Consider the following 25790-nt stretch of genomic DNA (forward strand, 5'->3'; position numbering starts at 1 on the left):
AAAAAAAAAATTAGTCAGAATATTGGAGGAATTCCCTACCTCTTAAAATATCTCAAAAGAATATTTATTAGTGTTGCGAACTCTTTGAATTATTTCATTTTAATAGATGTATTATGTGGATGTAGCCTAATTTATTTGTCAGTTCCTAATGATGGACAGTTAACATATATTTAGTTTTATTCTATTACAAATCCACAATGAACAAAGGTCTTTGTATGTTGTTATTAAAAGTCTGATTGTTTCCTTGGGATACATTTCAAGAATACAATTACTGTTCTAAAGTGTTTGCACAGTTGGCATTTTGATACATATGGCCAAATGTTCTTCAAAGAGTTTGTTTTATTGAAAGATTGAAAAACAGAATGTTTAGTTTGTGCTCAATGTGTTATAAATCCATATTTAATGCATGAAGGCAAAACTTCACTCAAATATTTCTGAGTAATATCAGTAACAGCAAATTCGACTTTCTCTACATTTTTCATTCGTGTTCTTACCCACTTTTGATATTCCATTTTCATATTTGGTGTGCTGAAGCATGTGGTAGACTATCCTGCTTCGAGTAGCATTGCTGAAGAAGGTGTCCTTATTGTTTATTATGAAGCTGTTAAGATATGGGGATCCATTTTAGTATTTGGGGCAGAGCACAGAATCCAACAACAGCAACAACTTCCTGGGAAGTCATCCATCTGTTTTCTCCTTTAAACTAATGCATGTGAAGTAGAGTAAATCAGAAGAGAAACCATCTTCTTAAAAAAATCAATTGGCAGAGAAAAATAAACATAAATCATACAGAGCATTATCAAATATGCATTTTAATATCGTTTGGTTTATAAGAAAGCCTGGATGTCCTCATATTAGTTGTTTGGCATTGAACGAGGAGAGAACAGAGTTTCCATGGGCCCCCATCTACTTTAATTATGCAATGTAATTCCAAACAGAGCACATTAAAAATTCATGTAACTCCCCATGCCACACTTTCCAAGCTAGCTTTTCTGTTTATAAAACATTAGCAGCAAGCAATAGTCCTTTCTTCCCTTCATGCCCTATTCTCTCCCTACAAAGGGAGAGTTGCCAGGAGAAACTACCTAAGAGTCAGTGACGAAAAGAGCAAAAGGGCGATTCCAGGAGGAAAGGAAGGGAAGGGTCTGTTTTAGCATTTACTTTATGATATCCTGGGAGCCTCAAAAAAATCGAAGTGTCCCAGTCCTCACTCAACTGCTGACAATTTTTGTTTCTAGGTGCTTTTTTTGTGAACGATAAACCACCATTTTCTCAGATTCTGAGATCTGAAGTATTGGGTCTTCTATGATCCTTGATTTCTTTTCATCTATATTCAAACAATTGCCAAACAAAGTAACTTTTATAACTAAACTGAGTCTCTCTTGGTTCCCATACACATCTTGTTCTGGGTCTCATATCTTGTGTAGGTTATGAAAAGAATGCCCTCTTTACCCCTAATCAGCCATGCAATTTCTCACCTGATTTTTAATGCACAGCTCTGACCCCTAGAAGGCTCCTACTCTTAACCTTTCAGCAGCTCTCCAATACTATTTTCCTCGGACGATCTCTATTCTTGCATTTCAACCTTCCCCTTGGTCTTACTTCTTATAGGTCTGGCTTCTTGCATCTGTTAGTCTGTGAAAGTGTAGAACTTATCACCTCGGACTCCCATCCTTTTTTACCTTGAGATTTTGCTCTGTTTCTCATATCTGTTCCCCTACCTCTCACCACCTCCCTCCACATTTTTAGTGGCTGGGTCTTCTCCTCTGGCTGTAGCTTCTCCCTCTCTTACAAAAATGTGCATTTCACTTGTCTTTCCTAAAGCATTACTTTTACTCTGCCCTGTATTATGGTAATCTGTATACCTGTCCATGTTATTAGACTCAGAGCCCCTCCAATATTCTGCTATTGTGCTTTTTATTTGTGTTCTTAGATGCACCGAGTTAACAGTTCTGTGTCCTGTTAACGATAAGAATTAGAAGGAATATCCACCAAATATTTTACCATCAGATTGATTCAGAATTCCCTGAACAAATACTTCTTTAGCAGATAAATTCCTTTTCTATGAAGTTACATTACAAAGAAAGGAAATGGATAATATATTAGTAAATACATCAGCTACATAATTTCAGAAGTTGCTATGAAGAAAAATGAAACTGCCTAATGGCAGAGAGAATGACTGGGGCAAGGGGACTATAGATAAGATTTTCAGAGAAGGTCTCTCTGAGCTGGTGACTTTTGAGTGACAGCTGAATGATAAGAGGGGATAGTCCATGTGAAGATCTGGGAGAAGAGCATCTTAGCAAGAACAGCAAGAACAAAGACTCTAAAATAGAATTAAGGTTGAGCTTCTGATGGGTGACCCTAAAGTCAGTAAATGGTGTGGAAATTGTAGAAGATGAGGTGAGAGTGTTGGGCAGGGACCACAGCATACATGGTCACATGGTAAGAATTTGCATTTTATGATAAGTGTAAATGGGAGGCCATTGGGGGTGGTATTAAGCAAGACAGTTTCATGATCTGATTGAGAATTTTCAAAGATCACCTTAGTTTCTCAGGTTCAAAGAGAAATAGCAGACTTTTTGTTGTTGTTTTGATTTTTATATCACAGAGCCTGAAAAAGTATGGCAAAAAGCTAAAAGTACAATATCTTTCTAAATTTGGAATTCATTTGAATTTACACTGCTTCCTCTACTTCTTAGCTGGAATTAAAAAGAATGCTTCTAAATCTGCCTCTGGAGTAAATAATAACATAAATATTTGGAAAGAGGTATTTCCCATTGATTACTGGTTCTGTTACATGTTTGGTGGCCAGGAATTCTGGTTCATCCTGCCTCTCACAATATCCTACATCCCAGAAGATGTCAGTCCAAAACTGCATATAGCAAATTGACCTTGCAGCTATAGACCTACTGTATACTGTGCATTTCTCCATCTTTATGTTTATACTATTGTGTTTAATTATTAACTTAAGATTTTTGTTTGACCCAGTAGCCTGGAAGAACCATGAGAGAGGGACTGTATCATAACCTCATTCTGTGTCATGTTGAAACTTATTAATTGAATAAATAAATGAGTAGAGATATGTTGGTAGATAGACAAATAGATAGGCTTGTAAAAAATTGCTAAAAATTTCTTATTCACCTTAGTTTGATAAAATTATACAATGGATTAAATTAATTATATACAATTAAGTGTAATTATAAATATAATTTAATTAGAAAAATCCATTATTCAAGGATGTTATTTAATAGCAATTCTATTATTATTATCATCATCATCATTTTTGTTACTTTAACTGAGTGACTTACTACCATAATAATTATTTTGAAAGAATTGGGAGCTAGCTCAATCCAGGAGTTTACAATTAATCATTCATTACTGGAATGTCTCTACAACAGAGTTGATAATTAATTAATCATGCTCACTGAGTTTTATTCTAAGTGTGCATTTTAATAAAATGATACATGCTCTGACTTATTTGGAAAACATGGAACTGGTCCCAGCTATGTTTATTCTATCAACAACTTCCAGATAATGACAGATATCAAGGCCAGTCATGGGAGAAAACAGATGGGGACTCACTGGTGAATCCGCGCCCGGCTGAAGGGGCCAGTGTAGCAGTCTGACTCCTCCAGGTCTGGAAAAGCTGACTTGTCCAGAACCATTGGGTTTTGGGACATCCATTTTTTGAGTCTTCTAAAATAATTGTGCATACTGGAACAAAGCCACATTTTAGAATTAGATTAGGTTGCATTCCAGAGTAATGCCTACCTTCCACTGCCATTCCAAAAACGAGTTCCCAAAAGACATAAACACACTGACACTCACAACCACACACATGCAGGAAAGAAATCTGAATTAAAAGGTCAAAAGAACTTGGTCAGAGCCCCAACTGCACCACACCAGCTGCGAAGGCTGGGGGATGAGGCATGGGTGGTGGGGAGCAGTGACGATGGAGTCACTGATTTTTCCTGAAGTCTCTGAAAGACAGATGCCTGTTTATCAGAAAACCCACAATGTGTTCTGCTGCCCTGAAGGGTCATTTTGAAGATGCTTTATTAATTGAATGTGAAAGTGCATTGCCAAATGATAAATAGCAGCAATAATAAAACTATAACTATTGCCTATCAACCTGTCTGGAGAAATGATGAACTTCAAAAGCTGGTTAAGTGCCTGTACATTAATTATCCCCTCATGTTTATTGGCTAAAATATCTTTGCACAAAACACCTTTTCCACTTCAATAAAGAATAAGCACAATTAAATCGAATGTACATGATTGATTTTTCCCCTCTTTCCAACTATTCACAAATTGGTTTTGTAATTTTGTAACAACGATGATCACCACCCGCCCCCATACACACACACACATCTTAATTTTCTTCTCCAAAGGTATTTTTTTTTAAAAATCAAGATCATTCATTTTCTCAATTGAAAGTCTAAAAGCAAATAACATGATATTCTTTTTTCAATTTAATATGTAATATAGTTTCATAATCACCTTTCCTATTTATTAGCTACCTACTTCATATGCATCCACAAAGTAAAGGAATAGAGAGAAAATTTGTAAAAAGTATATTGTAAAGAGGTTTGACTATGGTAATGCTTAAAGGAATTTAATAATCATTTGAAATAACTGATAACTGAATTTTCATTTCATGAAATAAAAAAATACAAAAGATAATAAAACATAGGACACACAGTATAGTTTTCATTTTTCTAGATTACTTTTAAATTTGACCAAAAATAGGAAAAAAAATTTTTCTCACTACTAAAAATTTTGTGCCCTGGTTGGGTGCTTGGTTGGTTGGAGCTTTGTCCTGTACACTAAGAGGTGGTGGTTTGGATCTGGTCAGGGCACATACCTAGGTTGTGGGTTCAATCCTGTTTAGGCGTGTGCAGGAGGCAACCAGTAGATGTTTCTCTTGCACATATATGTTTCTTTCCCTCTCTCTTTCTCTCCCTTCCTCCCTCTAAAAAAAACCCCAATAAAATATTATAAAAAAGAAAATGTTTCTTTAGGATTTAATATATACAGATTTATTAGCCATTCTAAACACATTTATGCTAAAACTAAATTATGACAGTACTACATAAATAGACATCTGTTGCTATTTTAACATGCATCATTTTACCCTTCTGCAAGTCTCTGAAAAAAAGATGCCTGTTTATCAGAAAACCCACTAATTACACAGCAGCAAAATCTCACTAATTCAATAGAGCACATGAAAACGAACCCAGACATTTAGCGACATGTCCATCATTGAGCAGGCACATGCAGAAAAAAAGAAAAACCTGCAGTTGTAAATTTATAAATTACAATATTCCAATGACTTTGGCTTTATTATGCAAAAATAACTTTGGAAATTTGCTACATAGACCAGGAACAAATAGGAACAGGGGCAATGATCAAAGCCCATTCTAAATCCAAGCATGCTAACCGGACAACAAAAATCTGACTTGGCTGAAGATCATCACTAACAATAGTTTTTAAAAAGAGTGATTTGAATACTGATTCCTTTAGTACTTGTTTAATATTAAGTCTTCCCCCCCCCTATGATTTACTTATCTTGTTACCAATCCTGACCACATCTAAAAGACACCAATATTCCCCTATTTTAAAACTAATTTTTTTTTTCTATTGTAAAGTTCTAAATTATATTCAGCCATTTTCTTGGTAAAAGAACTACATTTACTGAATCCTTTCCTAAAATGGACTGATATTTGCACTATATGCTTCTGGTTTTGGTAACTGATTCTTTTGCAATGAACAGAAAAACATCCCAGTGTAAGGAGCCTTTTGTTTTAGTATCAGTAAAGGCAAAATCATTTCCTCTAGTGAAACAGGGTAAGGCATTCAGGTGAGATAATTTCTTCTGTTTCAGGCTTGTAGTGTGATTAATTCCTTTGTCATAACTACTGTTACCCAAATAGGCAAGAGATGAAACACTCTTGAAAAGAAGTTTGTTTTTTTTTAATGCTAGGATAAGAAAGTCAGATTCAGGTGGTGGAATAAGAGTAGGTCTTTGATTCAAAAGGTGCTGCATGGCTATTCATCACTGTGAATACTCGTCTTTCCTTTACCACCTGTCAAATAAGAGATTTGGATCAACTGATCCAGAAGGTCTCTATTGGGTCTATTCTATTACTCTACTGGGTCAACATTTATAACTATTTCTAAAATTAAAATCTCCTAAAATGGGAGATATGATTGCAATTATGTCAAGTGAGGATTACAAGAATGTCAATGGTGCATAAAAAAACATTTACCTGTTTTTAAACATTGCTAAATTTGGCACAAGTCATTTTTGAAACCTCTTAAATAAATCAATAAAGTGTGTTTTTTTCCCTAAAATTTACAACTGCTAATAAGGGTAATTGAATATATTTCTATCCTCCCCCTCAATAACAAATTAGTCATAAACAAATTAGGCATCACCCACCAACCTGCCCGTTGATTTGCTCCGTGGGTCAGTGTAATAGGATCTTTTCCTGAAAAATAATAAACATCAGCTGGGGAAAGTCAAATGAAAATAGTTAAACCAGTGAATGACAACATTCAATCATATTGAGCATTTCAATACTCCAACTTCCAATTGCTTAAGGAAGACATAAAATCAGCCAGTATAGTAAGACGGACTGTGGAATCTCAGAGAGAAGGCAGAGGTGGGTGGATGAGTGGAAAAGAGTAACCAAAGAATTTATATGCATATATACGTAACCCATGGGCACAGACAACAGTGTGTTGAAGGCCTGGGGCAGAGGACAGAGTAGAAGAAGTCAACGGGTGTGTGTGTGTGGGGGAGGTAACATCTGTAATACTTTCAACAATAAAGATACAATATTTTTAAAAGTAGAAATAATTCTGAATTTACATTGTTTTATTTTCAGAATCTAAGTTACTAACAACAAAATCGCTTTTATAAATCAATAAATCACTTTTGAATTCTGATTTTTAATTCTATTTTTTAAAGGTTTCACTTCTGCTACACAATGCATATTAACTGGATTATTTGTTATATGACGTCATCCATCCATCCATCTATACAAACATATATGTAATGAATATTTCTGATTTTGCAAGGAATAATAAGGTATAACTTTTAAAGATTTGGAAATTAAAGAGGGTCTTTTCCCTCAAAGAGCTTCCTTTACCATTGAGGAGACAAGTGGTAGTTACAATGAAATGTGACCATGCAAGATAACAGAGAGAGCTGTGGAAGTTCCCAGGAAGGGATCCCAATTGGTTTCTGTAGATGGAGGAGAAAGGAGACAGGGAAGCCTTCTCGGAGGATGGGTTATCTGTGTGGAAACTTGAAGCATGAGTAGGAATAGTCCTCTGAGTGAGTACTTGGGGCACGACATTCTGGACCGCATATGAAATGGTTATGGGAGCAAGGTCAAACATTAAGATTCAGGAACTGCAACTAATCTGGTAATCACTGGAGTATAAATTGCAAGTTGAGGATCATTTATTGACTGTACCATTTGGGTACAGAACTTTATTTTTCCTTTGAAAAGAGTCTGCTAATTAACACCTTGCATCAGGCAGCATTTATCTACCTATTGACCCACCTATTACAACAACCACTCAAAATTAACCATAAATAATTATCTCAATAGTTTCCAATTAGTGTTTCACAGAGCCTGGTGGCCACATGTGGAGATGACTGTGGGGCCGAGTGAGGAGGGCAGTCACATGGCTGGGACCCAGGATTCCCTTCTCCTGTCAAGCAGAACTATTCCACTTTGAGCCATTCTACATATTGGGCTTCCTATATGTCTTTATGTTATTTTATTTTTTGAGTAAATAATCTTTTGCATTCAAAAAGTGATCGGAATTTCATCCTAATTGTGATTAAAAAGGAAGATTGTTCTTTTATCTAGAAAGAGAAGATTGTTCTTAATTTTTAAGTATTCCCACAAATTTGCTATATTTAAAACATTTGTGGGAGGAGAAGCTTGAGGAAAAATGGAAGGTTGACCCCATCTGGGAACTCACTCTGAGAAGCTACAGGATGACTGAATCATCCTAAAATATGTTTGACACTTTTAATGTGAAAGCGGGCTAAGAATGACTAGGAAACACCTCTGAATCAAGAGAAAAATAATGAAAGCAGGCCTTGATATTTCTAGACTATAGAGGAGACAGATTAAGTCCTTCCTGATAGAATAAAAACTGGAAAAATGTAGATTATTTTAATTCTCTGAAATATTTTTGGTTAGTTTTAAAACATTAAATCCAATATGTAGGCCATATTTACTTTGGACAAATAATCAAGCAAAGAATTAGCTAGAAAATATAGTACATACTAATCTGTACATACATTCAAGCTAAAAAGTAGATAAATTTCTCAAAATTCATGTTTATTCAATAAGTTAGCTGAAAAATTTGCAGACAGGTTTATAATTCTATTATCATTTTCCTAAATAAATTTGCAGCTTTTCTTTGTGGAATGTAATATGTATATTTCAACACTGAATAAATACATAGATTAGCCAAACATAGGTAACATTTTTATGCATAAATCCTTAAAAAGAGATATGCATTTTTCCTATTTCAGTTCTTTGTTATTCTTGTATATTTTAATTTTAAGACAGTATATATGTTCTTAAATGTGAGAACACTTGCTTAGCCATTGTGGTTCAGTGGTTGAGCATCGACCTATGAACCAAGAGGTCATGGTTCTATTCCTGTTCAGGGCACATGCCCAGGTTGTAAGTTTGATCCCCAGTGGGGGACATGCAGGAGGCAGCCAATGATTCTCTCTCATCATTGATGTTTCTATCTCTCGCTCCCTCTCCCTTTCTCTCTTAGAAATCAATACAAACATATAAAAATATTTTTAAAAATGTGAAAACACTTGACAGTTAGAAACTGAATTGGCCATCATGAAAACACTTGGCCATGTAGTTTATGCTTGAATAGCATTCTCTTTTTACAAGTTAAGAACTATCCCAAATTTCAGGAGTATCATAAATAAATGAGTGGTTAGTTACTAAGGAATTAGTTAATGCTGTATCTATTATTTAAACTGATCTGGAATGATATTTCCAAAGAATGCTGTGTTCCAGCATTTCTCCAGCTATTTTCCCAAGAACACCATCATATTAAAATTTTTAAAAATCCATTATCAGATGGAAATTTGGGAAATATTGCTCTATATAACTGATTTTTGAAATTTATAAAAAGTATATAGCTGTTAAAATATTAAAATGTCTGAGACATTTCTTTCTCACCTGCATCAGAAACATTTGAGATGTTTGTTACAAATGTATATACCCAATCATATCCTTGACTTAATACACCAGAACTCTGGTGTGGGTTCCATGAACCTTTATTTTTACAATTTCCCAGGTGATTTTGAGGAACTCTGACTAAGAATGAGAACCAGTTCTCTAAAAAATTCCTACAGTGAAGAAACATTGTATAGCTTAGAAACTCAGAAGCATAGTTGGTCACAGGATATTTTTTCTACTATGAGCCTGTGGTACACTTTGATAAACTTTGGGAAATGTTGCATATTTTCTAATATATTATTATTAAATCATGAGAATTTCATTGGCACTTTCCAAAAGTTTCACAATGCAGTATTATTTTGAAAAACATTATAAAAGATGAAAATTTCAGTCAGACCAACATTGCTCAGCGGATGAGAGTCGACCTATGAACCAGGAGGTCATGGTTCGATTCCCTGTTGGGGCACATGCCTGGATTGTGGGCTTGATCTCCAGTAGGGGGCATGCAGGAGGCAGCCGATCAATGATTCTCTTTCATCCTTGATGTTTTGTTCTCTTTCTCCCTCTCCCTTCCTCTCTGAAATCATTAAAAATACATTTCAAAAAAGATGAAAATTTCAGACACAACATCAAGAAAAAGAAATGGTAAACTACATAGGTTTTATGGTTTTTATATTTCTTTCTTCAGATGTATCAGAACTCTTCTTTCAAATGCACCCTTGCCAGGAAATAAAAAATTAATATCATTTTTTAAAAAGTGAATAGCCTAAGACTTAAGGATGCCAGAACTCTTAACAGAGTTGGCTTCTTTCATGCTATCAGGTATGAGAAATATCTCTATATTTATGACTTGCACTCTTACTGTTCTTTCATTTTCATTATCTAGATGCCTGTTTTAATGATACCTTGTTACTGTGAACCTTTTAAAACTTTCTTAGCAGCTGATAAAGCACATTGAGCTCCAAATAAATGTAAATGTTCATATCTTCAATGTGAGTTAACACTTTGTGCATAGTAGGAACACTGTTGAATTTTATTTTGAGAAATGATGAAGGAAGGTGAAACATTCTGCATATAATACAAGATACACAATATCAGAAAACATGTCTGTTAAATATTTGCTTACCTATAGGAAGGACTGAAAAATCTTTGAAATGAGCAGGCATCTCATTACTATTTTCCCATGATACTAAGGACAGAGCTAAGAAACCATCTGGTTGAATTGCACCTAAGGGATGATTCTTGCTAACCAATACCCAGAGAAGAACACTGCATTTGTATACATAGGATGGTACATTTCACACTGCCTTCCTCCACAAAAACAGTAAGAGCTCTATTTCCCCACATGAAATAAGAAGTGAGATTGATCTTGGGAATTATGTTATCAGTTAAAATTTGAAAACAATTGTTTTTCTCTCCCTCTAGGCAAGTCCACCCAGCACTGATATAAAGTATCTAAGGAAGCAGAAAGTTTACCACATTAAAGAAACCAGAAGAGAGAAAAAGTGTCTAAGATTACCCAGCCTTTGGAAGAAAAAGTATTTCCCTTTTCGAAATGGTTGCATTTATTGCCCTAAGGTTTTGCAAACTGTCTAGACCAATCCTAATATACACTTAGAGAGATAAAATAAAATTAGAAAGTACCTGAAGGGCATCCTGATATTCAGCCTCTCTGCATACTTGCACAACGTGTCCCATGGAATGTGAATTTTAATAAACATGATATCAGCATTTGCAACGGCTGGCTGCAAAAGATAGCAGGACAGGCACCATTATTGAGAATCAGAGCGGGTGATATTATGGGCCAATTTGATTGGAGAGAAAAGAACATTGTCCTCTTGTCTATACATGTATACATTGCCACTAATTTAAAAGTAATTAACATGAATACAACTTCTTAATGCATAAAAATCTTAAATAAAAATTTAATAATGAATCATATACAAGGAATAATCATGATATGAGTTAGTGCATTTTCTCATGTTAATCATTATCAAGTTCCAGAACCCCCAATGAGAAAAATTAGGAGCAAATTAGGATCCTAAATTATTCTTGTTGGATACTTTGTCAAGGTCCTCTCCTTCTTGCTCACCAGTCATTCATTGACTCATTCACTGATTCTTTGAGCATATTTTATTGAGTAATCACTACTTGCTCGGTACTATAGAAATCCTGGCAGGGGAGAGGGATGAGTATAAATCATACAAGTCCACTCCCTTACAAAGCTGTCAAATTTGCAGACTTACTCTAACCTTTCAGTCTACTTTTTCCCATATCAAGATGTCATAAGAAGTTGAGTGTCTTTGATCTAGACAAGAGTTTTTAAAGCAGAGTCAGGTGTGCATCAGATTTCTCTAAGGAACTTTTAATAAAAATGTGTACCTTGGCCTAATTCTTCAGAAATCTCAAAATTGGATCCCATTGTTCTGGATACTTTGCTCATATCATTAACAAAGAATCAGATACCTCTTTGAACCCAATAGTCATCAAGATTCTTAGATGTGGTCCAATAGTCTAAAATAAGTCTATTAATAATTGCCTACTTTGGTACTATATATTATGCGCTGTCATATTCTGCTTTAAAAAATTAAATCTAGACAGTTATTTTCTGAAGCTCCTACCGTATCTGAGGACCACAGAGCTAAGAAGAAGCTTGTCACAATGTGAGCAGTGAATCCCACAGGGCTTCTCCTCCATGTGATTGGAGGAGCTGAACATAGATAAAGGACGAACTGCTATCTGTTCCCATTTAGGCACAACTGCCAGGTTAGACACAGCGGGATTCTACTTGGTAAGCATTGTTCATTTGAATTTCAACTAGATGGAACTTCTCAAGAAACATACCAATCTTAAAAACTCTAAAGTATGGAAGAAATTTATTGGTTTAATTTAAAATCATATAGCTCTTAAAATGAAACTGTAAAATTTTATATTCAACTATTCACAAAGCCCTCTATTTTAGATATGGCTAATTTCACAAGTTTGCCAGAACAATATTTCCAATTTATATTAGCAACATTTTTAAGCAGGATTATTAAGAAGCAATGAGACATTCATTGGATTAACACTGACGTAGAAGGCAGCCTCACCACTGATGGCATAGGGCAGGCGCTGTCACAGACTAGCATTTGCCAGTTTGTTCCAAAGAGTACAGTATTATGAAAAAAGAGTTTGTTGGGGAATGTATCCAATGGTCAAGTTCGTTATGGGTTTCTCACTAAAAGACTTGTGAGACAATTTAATATGCATGTACTTGCTAAAAATATACAAGAAGTTGAAAAAAGTAATCTAAATGTCCAAAAATTTGGACCATGATTGTTTTTTTTCTCTCATATTGAGGTATTTTGCAAATCGCCATGGGAAAAGCGGTAAAAAATGCTTTCACATGAGTACAATTTCCAAAGACCTTCCCTACTTGGAATATGTTTATTTTAAATAAAAGGTAAAGAATGAGGAAAATACTAATTGATAAATGTTTTATAAATGAATGGATGTAACTTATTTTGAGTACATTCCTTATAACTTGTACCTAAGCAAGAGATAGTGGAGATAAGAAAGCAATTAAGCCAGAATGATTCTGGAAGAGGTGCTATGTGAGGAATCAAATTAGCATCATGAATAGATAGCTTAGCACTGATTATTAATTTATTCCAATCAACCTCTAAATGTGAAATAATCTAATGCACGTAAAGGAATGCTTTAGAAGGACGTTTCTACATGAACTCTATCACCCACGAGTAAAATATCAAACTAACTGCACACAGAGCAAGAATATTTCTAATTTTGTATGTCTTAATTTTAAATGTAGATCTTTTCAAGCAGCATGAACTGTCTTTCTTTTATAATTCTCTCAACATAATTTCTCTTTTTTATACCTTTGTTTTTAAAAAAAGGGAGTTTCATTTTCTTGTACTAGTAGCTACTGAGCAGGGTTTGGTGAAGGGATGTGGTTGACATGGGAAAATATTACTTTCTCCCTTGCAATCAAAAGCTCCCAATCTGCCACTATTCTGTGTAGCTCTGGGGAAGGCAGGCTTTTCTGAAGGAACAAAACACCAACCGCCTTCACACTTCACATTATTATTTAATTATTCCATCCAAAATTCCCAGGAGGTAGAGCATTCACGCTTGAGAGAAGAGGAAATTTAAAAATTGTTTTTACAAAGTCACTCTGGCAAGTTGGTGGGAGATAACTAAAATAAAATAGAATGGGGTTGCTCGTGGTATTAAGTCTAAGATAAAGACAAAATGCTGATATATTCTGGGAATGTATTTGGATAACAAAGCACCTACCCTGACAGGTACAGATCACGTACCTATTTATTCATGTGGCCTTCAAATATGCATCATTATCTGTTCATGATATGACTATCTAACAACTGTTCACATCAACATACAATTTTATGCGGATTTGATAAATTTAAAAAATGAGGACTGTTCACTAAGAAATACTCCATTTTTTAGCTAAAAACCCAATCTTGCTGACATTTTCACCACTTCAGTGTCCCCTTTCTGCCTGTCACAAGCCCTAAATACTTTCAATAATATTGATTAAAGTTAAGTTGCCACCAAAGGCCATAGCTTTTAATAGTAGAAACTTTGACAGAAAAAAATGTTTATGATAATGCAAAATGTTCAGTTTGGTAGTTCAAATAGCTGTATTTACAAAACAGTTAGTCATCAGTGAAAATAATAAGTTTTAAACTAAAAATATACTTAGATTCTATCTTGTCATCATAGAGGTATTTTCTTTCTAAGTCTGTTTGCTTAGAAGGGCAATACACTTCTTCATGATGGTGCTGTTTTTTAATAGTGTGGATGGCAGAATTCTAATATGTTCTCTAAGATCCTTGTCCTCTGTAGCTGTCCTTGTCCTGTACAATCATGGGGACATGTGAATAGTATGGAATATTCACTCCCATAATTGGATTTGTTATATGTCACATTTGCTGTAAATAAAAATAGATTATCCTCCATGGCAGATGAGCTCCTAAAAGGAACTGGATCTTCCTGGCAAGAAAGATTCAAAATAGGAGAGGGACACAATGAAGATTCTCCATCATTGGTTTTGAAAATGGAGGTGGGGAACCAGGTGAAAAAGAATGTGAATGGGTTCTAGGAGCTGAGAACAGTCCCTGGCTGACAGCCAGCAAGGAAATGGGAACCTCAGTTGTACGACCACAAGGAATCAGATCTTACCACAACCACATAAGCATGAGAATGCCTGGAGCTCCAGGTGTGATACAGGCTAACACGCTGATTTAAGTCTTGTGAGAAACTGAACTATCTTATCTAATAAAGAGGGACTATGTTAATTGACACTCATGCCATCGCAAATATGGCAGCACCCACAGCCAATAAGGAGGGAATATGCTAATTGACTGCCCCACCCTCAAAGATGGTGGTGCCCATAGCCAATAAGGAGGAAATATGCTAATTGACTGCCATGCCCTCAAAGATGGCAGCGCCCAGTCCCCTCAGCCCTGCCAGGGCCGGCCCAAGGCACAGGCAAGCCTCAGATGGTGGCTGCCAGCCACCAAGGGCCGCCGAAGACTCAGGTAACTAGGGCTGGCTAAGGCTTGAGCTGCCAGCAGTGGCAGCAGCAGAGGTGTGATGGGGGCGTAGCCTTCCCCTGGATCACCAGGTTGCCTCCCTGAGGGTTCCTGGACGATGAGAGGAGGCAGGTTGGGCTGAGGGACCCCCTCTAGTGCAAGGATTTTCATGCACTGGGCCTCTAGTGTGTTAATAAATGGCTTTTGTTTTAAGCTGTTAAATGGGTAGTAATTTGTTAAGCAGCAATAGGAACTCAATACAAAGAGTATTAAAATATTTTAAATTGAAACCTTAAGGCAATCATTTGTATGATATAATGTTAAAATGCTTTTTATAGAAATATGTTTTTGTTCACTCAAAGAGCATTTGTCACAACAGGCTAATTTTACACACTAACATTGGGATAATTCATCTAGTCCTACTTAACCCAACCATTAAAAAATCAATGTCATTACTTTTAGAATTAGAAACATAAGTAAAGATAAACCTTTTGCAAAAATATCTTTGACAAGAAATAGTTGTAGAAAATTGACTTTAAAGTATAATTCAGAAATCTTGATTTCCCTTGTATTATACTTGATATTATAACTATTACTAAGATCTTCCCAAATACCTTTAATTTTTTTTATCTCATCTCTCTCCTATTTCCTTAATCTTTCTCTCCCTTCCCTTTCCTCCTGCCTCCCAGAAAATGGAATAGTATTCCACACTAAAAAGAAAGGAGCTATAAAGCCATGAAAAGACATAAAGGAAACGTAAATGTATACAACTCTGTGAAAAATGCTACCTGAAAAGGCTATGCACTGTGATTTCACTATATGACATTCTGGAGAAGGCAAAACTATGCAGAGTAAAAAGATCAAAGGTCATGAGTGTAGAAGAGCTGCATAGGTGGAGCACAGAGAGGTTTTAGAGCAGTAAAATACTCTGTATGATGCCACAATATGGATGCATTTTTCACATTTGCCCAAACCCATAGAATGTGCAACATCAAAGGGGAACATTAGTGCAAACTATGGACTCCGAGTGATAATACTGTGTCAATGTAGGTTTATCAATGGTAACAAATGTACTGCTTTGGTAGAATATATTAATAATGGAGGAAGCTACACATGTGTAGGGGTAGGGGGTTTATAGGAAATCTCTGTACCTTCATCTCAATTGTGCTGTGATCCTAAAATTGCTCTAGGCTTTAACAATAGCATAAAAGAAAAAGGATTGGGAAGAAAATCAACATAGTTTCAATACTAAAACCCAGACACTAATAGTTTAGCAAACTCTCTTCTTTCAACATTTCATTTTTCCTTTCATAGCGGTTTGTACTTCGTATAGGTATAATTATTTCTCTTTCAATTTAAAAAAAATGTAATAACTGTTATGCACTTTGAAAAACATTAAATTTACAAAAAGGAACAGAATAAAAAAGGAATACAAATTTTACTGGACCATACATAGTATGCATTTCTTTTTCATTTGGGAGAAAATAACGATATATTTTATAAAGCCATGTGCTACACACTTTCCATACTAAAACCTAAAAGAACATCTTTCTTCCAGCATATTATATCACATAATTAAGATTATTAAAAAACCTACCTCCTTTTCCAACATCAAGCCTTCTGCCCTGAGGTTCTTTTCAAATGTATTTCTTTTGTCAAACTGTATATTTGACTTTCTATAAACCAGAATGTAATCAATCCGCTTTTTGCCATCTTTGAATAGAAGTCCACTGGATGCTATGTAATTCATGTCATTCTGCAAATAAAACAATGATTGTTAATAGTGTGGGTTAGACAAGCACCCACATTTTGATTTCAGTCACTTCTGATAATACACCAGCAATCTACACTAATAAAAGAGAAACATGCAAATTGACCGTACCTTCGCGACACCCACCAGCCAATCAGGAGTGAGCATGCAAAGTAACCTTATTGCCTCTGACAGCAGGGAGGAGACAGCTCCCAGCACGGCCTGCAGGGATTCAGGAGCTGGCAAGTGCAGCCCGCAGGCAGCACCCAGCACAGCCTCAGCAACCCGGGAGCAGTTAAGTGCAGCCTGCAGGCAGCACCCAGCATGGCCTTCTTGGCAGTCACCCCGGTGTGGAGCAGGCAGGCCCCGCAGAGAGCAGAGAACCACGGGGAGCAGGCCTAATCCATCAGTAGGACATCCCCTGAGGGCTCCCGGATTGGAAAGGGTGCAGCTCAGGCTGAGGAACACGCCCCCCCCCCTCTGTGCATAAATTTCATGCACCGGGCCTCTAGTCCAATATAAAAAAATATGTGCTTTTACATTCCAATTATAAGATAGGTAAAGATTATTTTAAACATTTGCAATCTACTAAAGGAGACAAGCTAGGAAGTGATGAAACAGGATTTCAAATTGAGCAATCTAATACCAGAACATGGGTTCTCTGATGCTGGCATCAGAATGCACATATTTTATTCAATATAGCCCTGTATTATTTAACATTCACAACTTGCATTTCAAAGATAAAGGTACTATGGCTTAAAAAGCATAAGTACTGAGAACTGAAACCAACATTATTTCCTTTATTAGATGATATGTAGACCAGACATTATTTTCCTAAACCTCTGTTCAACAACACTAAATCAAACAATAGTTTCTGAGCTGCCTGCACCAAGAAATATTTGCTCCCAGAACATAAGGTTGTGATCCAAGTAAAATAGCTGACTTATCAACACCACTTTAAGGCCTGCACCTTGCTTTGCCCACCCACTTCAGTGATTTTTCACAGACTCTGCCCAATTTTCTACCCAATTTCTGTCTTGTGAGACTTTCTTTAAGGTCCTGGAACTGTTTGAAAACTCTCTTACTTCAGCTTTTAAAACACTACCAAGACTATCCAGGTGGTATCCTTATTTACTGTAACTTTAATAAACTCAGCCTTATTGATTACAAGATTCTCCTGATAGTCTTCAAAGAGTGGGGGCTTGACCAGTATATTGCCCAAGATCACTGAAGAGCCAGGACTTAAATCCAATTTTGACTCCAGCTCCATGTTCTTAGCTGTTATATATGTTGGCCTTCTTTCTCCATCTTTTCCATCAAACTACTTAAACATTGTACCAACTCTCTATTCCATTTTTCCCATAAAGGCATCTTTGAGATTCAAAAAATTTCCTAACAGTTTGAGAGCTATCTGATAATTTCTACTTAAGTCAAGAAACAGAATTTCACCAACTCCTACAGAAGCTCTCCCTTATAGCCTCTTATCCATGATGCCCTGGACATATCCCTTCCCCAAAGTAATCAAAATCCTATAATTTATGGCACTACTTTATTACTTTTCTTAGTTTTATCATAAAAAAATATATCCTTTAACACTGTATTTAGTTCTGTCTGTTATAAAACTTTATGTAAATGCAAATTATACAATGAATATTTTGTGTCTGGGATGCTTTTATTTAATATTATGAGCATGAAATCCATTCCTAATTTTCATATAGTTATAGTTCACATTTTCACTGTTATAAGATAATATGAGCACAACAAAACTTATTTATGTTTTCTACTAATTGTGGATATTTGTGCTGTTTCCAGTCTTGGCTATTACAAATAAAGCCACAATAAACATTTATAAATGTATCTTGCAATGCGCATGTGCATCTATTTCTACCAAGTCTATAACCTAGGAGCAAAATTGCTAATTCACAGGAAATGCTTACTTTCCACTTTGTTAGATAATGCCAAATACTCTAAATCAACTTAAATATCTACCAGTAGCACTGAAGTTTCCCCTGCTCCATAACTTTTTCAGTCTTTAAAAAATATATATATAAATTATGTTTAGTCATTTGTGGCATGGTGCTTAGTCATAATTTGCTGGAATTTAATTTGTGACTCCATAATTAGTGATGCCATGTCTAATGATTTGTTTATCTATTCTGAATGAGCCCTTTGACATTAATATGTATTCACATTTCAAATGTTTGTGGCTGAACTTTACACAATTAGATGATGTTTTGAATTATTCAGAAATTCTTAATTTTAATGCAGTCAGATTGATTGTTAGTGTTTTTCCATAGATTATGTTTTTGTTCCTTTCAAAAAAAATTTTCCCTATTCCTACATCATGAAAAATTTCTCCTCCATTATCTGCTAGAAGATTTATCATTTGTCTTTTGGCATTTAGATTCAAAGTCTACTGGAACTGATTTTGTTGCATAAGGCGTGTGGCAGAGGTCACATTTTATTTAATATTTCTATGTGCTTATTCAATTCTTCCAGCACCTGTACCGAAATATATTTTTCCCTATTGCTGAAATCTTCCTTTGTCCTAAATCTAACTTCTATATATGAAAATATTAAATATTATAAAAGTACTTCCCATACAAATGTATTTGTGGAATATGTATAGTTCATTCACCGACTCTTTGATTGTTGAGATTCTATTGGCTATTACCAATAAAACGCTAATAAACATTAACCTGTATATTTTGCAGTACACAAGTACATACATTTCTATCAGTTATGTACCTAAGGAGAAAAAATTGCTGGTTCACAGAAAATGCTTACTTTCAACTTTAGTAGTATGTTGATCTTCACTTGGAGAACAGCTTGCTGTGATAGGCCCTGATCTAATTTCTGGAGTCTTATAAAGTTTCATGGACCATGGCTTTATATAGATGGAAATGTCTAGATTACTGATTCATGGTCTATTCTTTAAAAAATGACATTTTACCATAGTATATAGCATGAAAAACTACACTTTTTCTCAATAAACCAAAGTCTCAGATGCTGCCAATATCTGCTCCCACATATAATACTCATTGTATCCAAATTTGGTATTCAGAATGAAACTGATTGTTGCCATGCCAATTTACTGAGTCTTTTTCTGAGAGAGAGGCACAGGTGAGGCTGAGCAGAAGGAGCAGGGCATGACTCCGGCTTGCTCAGAAGACTGCTCTCGCTGAGGAGAGCACTGGAGCTTAGTTTCCCTGACCTTGAGGCGCCACAGCCCAATGATGAGGACAAATAATGGGCCAGGCTACACCTCTCCTTTGAAATCACACACTGATTTCAGCTAACAAGGCCAAGTGTCTGTGTTCCAGGATTGTGTTTATTAATCTTATCCTACCCAATCTTCAAATAATGAAAACCTTTTTTATTCGTTTCCACTGGTGGTATTTGTGTGTGTGTGTGTGTGTGTGTGTGTGTGTGTGTGTGTATTTCTGTATCTTTTTTTGGCACATCTTTAAGGGAAAATTAGGAGAAAGCAGTCCAGATACTGTTAGTCCAATGTCATATTTTAGCCAGAAATTCTAGCTTAGTCTTCTTAATTAGAGAAAAATACAAGCAGCCCTGGTATGTAACTATAATTTTTTTCAGAGTTAAAACCATTCCTCAAAAATAGTCTTGCTATTACAGAGAAAAAAAGGTTTTTCTTTCATTTTAGACAAATGAGAAGGTTTTGTCAAGAAAATCCCATATATATGACAACAAAAATAGTCCCTATTAAAAACAAACTAACAGAGAACACATCATATACTGTAGATCTGAAGAAATTCCATACATGAATGGAACTTAAGTGCTACTGAATGAATTAAAAGTCTGTTCTTTTCTAAGATAATTTTTTATTTTATTTTAAAACTAGAGGCCCAGTGCACGAGATTTGTGCACTCAGGGTTGGGGGAGGGGATCCCTCAGCTGGGCCTGTGCCCTCTTGCAGTCTGGGAGCCCTTGGGGGATGTCTGACATCCTTAGCACTGCCACAGAGGTGGAGAGGGTCCTGTCACTGCCACTGTGCTCCCCAGCCATGAGCCTGACTTCTGGCTGAGCGGCACTGACCACCAGGGGGCAACTCACGCATTGAGCATCTGCCCCCTGATGGTTAGTGCAGGTCATAGCAGTGGTCATTCCACAGTTCAGTTTATTTGCATATTAGCCTTTTATTATATAGGATAGCACTTATAGAAGAAGAATTTTTTAATTTTCTGTGTCTGGGGGAATATAAAAGTATATTAATACATATATATTTTAATGCACCTAGCTTAACATAAATATGACTGAAATGTAATTACTATGCACATTTCCTAGGTAAATCATATTTAATTATGAGCCTTAATAATAATATATATATATATAACCACAGTGCTATCCAGATGTGGCCGTCACTGTTGATAAGCAATTGGCTGGTTTTATTGCTTCCTTAACAGAACATCAATCCTACCTCTAGTCCACATAGAAAAACAAATCCTCCTAAATCAGTAACCCTGGAGTTCTCTTATGCTAGAGCAGAATCTCTAAGTGATTATATTTCAGCTCATTACAATATGGCATAGAAAACTTATATTAAGAACATAGTAACTAATAAAATAATATTCAAAGAAATAATCATATTAACATAAGCAGAAACCACGTACTTTTCAACACACTTTGCATATATGAACACATTTTATGTTCACAAAAACTGAGCTATAAATACTATTTCTTCTACTTCACAGATGCTGAAATTGAGGCTGACTTTAAAACAGATGAAAAGGTCTTTACATTCTCTACATTTTCAACTATTGCTGAGGTATAATACCAAAGCATATACATTTTATATTGCTGTTATGGTTACCACTGAAATGGCTGTTTGTGGAAATATAAATTTCTATAAGGATAACTCATTTGCCTAATTGGCTTTCTAACCTAGTACTACTAGCCAGTGATACATATATGTGTGTGTGTGTATATATATATACAGTGATATATATATCACTGTACTTGATTCAGTAGTCATAACTATAGCTAACATTTATCAAAGGTTTTCTATATGCTTAGCATTTTGCCAAGCAATTTTATATATCAACTAAATTAATGTTGAATGTTTATAAGAACTTGGTATGTGAGCTCTATCATTAGCCCAGTGACTTATATAAGACAATGGTGCCCAAGGCCAGCCAGCCAATCAGAGGTGGAGGGTGGAGTAGAATGCAGGGAGTATGCTTCGAAGCAGCAGCCCTTAAGCCTTGTGTTCTTCAGTCCTTCTGCATTCAATGAGAGTTTTACTATTTTCATTTTACTATCTTCTCCCCTGCCTCTTGCTCTGTCTTACATGTGTATATTTCATAAGTGTGACATGCTACTGATTAAAAATCATTACTGACCATGGAATCAATCATTTTACAATTAACAAGGTATTGATTTCATTTTCTCCCAGAGACAACTGGTGATATCTTGGCAACGAGTTCTCCATAAGGCGATCTGCTTACTATTCAGCAGGCAATGACACACTGACTTTGAAAAATAAAGTCAGATTCAAAAACTAGTATATCACCAAAGGAACCCAAACAGTGCCTTATCATAGGGTCACAGAAGGCCCAGCAGGATAACAGCATACACGGGGTTTAGGGAGCAGAAGAGAGACATTGCTGATTGATGTTCTTTCGGCACAACAAGGTGAGCCAAAAGCAGAATTCCTAAATCTGACATGAAGCAAGCATTTTCCCTGGTAGCGGGCTACCAGCAACTTGTCCCATCTGGGATTTTCATAGGGATTTGTTCCTCTCCCTTTTACTCGACACACAGAGGATATGCAAGCTGTGTAGCTGTGTAACCCCCAGATTCAGGAGGTTCTGAAGAAGCAGGGCTGTACCTCTTGTCTCACTGCTTCTGTTTTCGGGGATGCAGGGGAGGAAACCAGCCACTGCCTCTTCCCCTGACCTGGAGGCCGGTGCTTGCTTGTGGGTTCTGCAGCCCCACCGGCCCCCAGGATATGTAATTGATGGGACATGGCCCACAGAATATGTAATTGATGGGACAAAGCTGATTGCACCAGGTGGCAGCTTCAAAATAGCATATATGTTGAAACAAAGCAGTAACAGCACCGCAGACATTCCAGACTCAAGCCAATCTGGACTTCCATCTCATTCTTGAGTTTCACTCTCCCAGGAAGAAGACTTTTTTTTAATTGTCTAAAGTTTTACATATGTCTTCTTTTTCCCCAATTGACTCCCCGCCCCCCACCCCCCACACACCCAGCCATTCCCATCCCAGGCAAGCCCCCACTGTCCCAGTGTCTGTGTCCATTGGTTATGCTAATATGCATACATACAAGACCTTTGGTTGCTCTCTAACCCCCCCACCCCGCCCCTACCATTTGTCTCTGGATCTATTCTTGTTTATCAAATTATGTTGATCATTATATCCCACATATGAGTGAGATCATGTGATATTTATCTTTCTCCGACTGGCTTATTTCGCTTAGCATAATGCTCTCCAGTTCCATCCATGCTGTTGCAAATAGTAAAAGTTCCTTCTTTTTTATAGTGGCGTAGTATTCCATTGTGTAGATGCACCACAGTTTTTTAATCCACTCATCTGCTGATATGCATTTAGGCTGTTTCCAAATCTTAGCTATTATAAAGTGTGCTGCCATGAACATAGGGGTGCATATATCCTTTCTGATTAGTGTTTCTGGTTTCTTCAGAAGAAGACTTTTAGAAGAGAGACACTTGGGAATGAGTAGTACATAAGCTGCCTCTTCTTCCTAGTGTTTGATAACTTCACAGCATTTAGAGCTTCACAGTTTATTTTTAAATCATATTAAAATTTTAAGCACTTTAAAAATGACTGCACTGCTAAGTGAAAGAAGCCAGTCTGAATACCAGAGGGCAGAGATCATTTAGGTCATCTTATAGTCTGTCACAGTAAGGTTTATGAGTTAATTAAAATTAAAGAACTCATTTAAAATATTAAAAGGTTAGTTCAGATGATTAGAGCATCATATGGATATTCCAAGGTTGTGGGTTTGATCTCTGGTCCAGGCACATACAAGAAGTAACCAATTAACGTGTATATAAATGGAACAACAAATCATTGTCTCTCTGTTTCTCTCTAAAATCAATAAATAAAAAATAAAAATAAATGATTTTTTTAAAAGATTAAAAGTTTGATTTAAAAAAGAAATCTTGGGAAATGCCATATGAGAGAGGGAAAGCTATGGTCTCTCATTCATCAAACTCCTCAACAGATCTACTGGGGGGTAACTTCACAGTATGGGAAATGTCATAACAGAAGAAAGAAAAAAGAAGAAAATCAAGGGGTCTGGGTTTTACTCCTGATTCTATCCCTGCTGAAATATATTTAGACAACTGGAATTTCCTCCTGTTGCTCGATTCCTCTACAATGAAATAAAGTGTGGGTGTTATTATAAGTAAAGGCCTTTGTTGCTCTGACATTTCATGATGCTCTTCTTCTCCCGAAATGCTTCTCCAAGGGGCTGTTTTCTCAGATCTCTCACATCTTTCCACTGACTCTGGCTAGGGTTTTTATTTCTGTAAAGAATGATGCTCACATAAATATCTGGCAGCTGAATTCACTCTCTGATATGATCCAAAGGTCTTCTCAGGGAAACCGGTAAATGACATTTGAGATCTCTTTTACTTCTACCTGAGTAAGCACCTTTAACATCATGAAGGAGAAAACAGGAGTCTAGGGCTTCTCTTATTGCAAAATGAAAGCAGTCTCCGAGCTAATTCATTGTCATCAAATTTCACAAATCAACTGGAATACGAAGCCCATACTTCAGAATGTGGTGCTCTTTTTTTCTGACCACTGAAAGAAAGTCTGAAGGGGAAAATGGAAAGATGTAAAATCCTCCTAGTAAAATGTACCACCAAGTTGGAGAGTCAGGGCATAAGAAACAAAAGCAAGGCTGTGGTTCCAGCAATATGTCAAACAACATTTCAAAACCCTCCTGCAATGAAAACTGAGAAGTAATTGATCAAATAAAACATACATATTTTGAAATTCTTAGAGGAATTAGCAGGGAGGTATGTAAAACTCTGATTTCCAGGCATAAAAGAGGAGGAAAAGGCCATGAAACATGCAGGTTCACAGTGTGGCTGCTCTGCATAGGATCTAAAATTCAGTAACAAAAAATAACAAGAGTGAAAACAAACATTTATAAATTTAAAAATAAAACATATATAATTAATAAGCTAAAGAAATAAAATTCAATGAGAACTAGAAAATATTGAAAGCTAAATTACGGTCTCTTTATTGAAGTATGATGATCCAGATGTACTAGATATCCATATAAAAACATTAGTTTGACTCCTTTAGGCTTTATTAAACACCAATTCTAGGCTAGAAATATACCTATATATTTATGGTAAATTAACTTCCATTAAGAGAACTAAGGAAATTCAAAAGGAAAAATGATCTTTTCAACAAAATGATAGACAGCTGTATATCTATGTGCAAAAGAAATTGGGCCCCTATTTAAACCATGTACAAAAATTTAATCAAAATGGGTGATAGACATAAATGTAATAGAACAAAACTATAAATTAAACTAAAACATCTTAAGTAACTATCTGGGATCCTGGGATAGGTAATGATTTCAAATACAACACCAAAAGCACAAGTAACAAACAAATAAACAAATACTCAAAACAGATAATTAGGACTACATAAAAATTAAACATATTTGTGCTGCAAAAATATCATAAATATAGTGGAAAGATAAAGTACAGATGGAAAAAATACTCAAAAACCACATATCTGATAAGGGACTATATCCACAATATACAAATAATAAAAACACAAAAGGCTATTTAAAATAAGTAAAGGCTTGAATAGAGACTTCTCAAAAAAGATATAAAAGTGTCCAACAAGCACATTAAAGTTTCTCAACATAATGAAAATCTTTAGGGGAATGCAAGTCAAAACCACAGTGAGATATCACTTCTCACCCATTAGGATGGCTGTAATCAAGAAGACAAAATTAAGCTAGCATTGGCAAGGATGTGGAAAAATTGGAAGCCTCATATGCTATTAGTCATGATGTAATATGGTTCAGAAGCTTTGGAAAATAGTTTGGCGATTACTAATCATGTTAAATACAGAGTTACCACATCCTCAGTTTAACTTCTACATATATAAAGAAAATAACTGACAGTATTTATTGCTAACCATAAAACTTGAAAATGATGTCAGCATGATGGCCACATAGAAGTTTCCAGTGTATATATCCAGGAGAAATGA

At 35.8% G+C, this 25790-nt stretch overlaps 1 protein-coding gene across 3 annotated transcripts in view; it reads right to left on the reverse strand.

Annotated features, from left to right (window-relative positions):
• ANO3 (anoctamin 3) overlaps positions 1-25790 on the reverse strand; it is a gene marked incomplete at its 5' end in the record, with an annotated part of 271320 nt that overhangs the window by 94596 nt on the left and 150934 nt on the right. For all 3 annotated transcript variants that reach the window (XM_079789410.1, XM_079789411.1, XM_079789412.1), the window contains 5 exons: positions 495-601; positions 3586-3717; positions 6450-6494; positions 10887-10987; positions 16392-16550. In XM_079789410.1, the coding sequence (XP_079645536.1) occupies positions 495-601; positions 3586-3717; positions 6450-6494; positions 10887-10987; positions 16392-16550 (544 nt within the window). The remainder of the gene's footprint in view (positions 1-494; positions 602-3585; positions 3718-6449; positions 6495-10886; positions 10988-16391; positions 16551-25790) is intronic.

Source organism: Cnephaeus nilssonii, assembly GCF_951640355.1.
Source record: "Cnephaeus nilssonii genome assembly, chromosome: 13".
NCBI lineage: Eukaryota > Metazoa > Chordata > Mammalia > Chiroptera > Vespertilionidae > Cnephaeus > Cnephaeus nilssonii.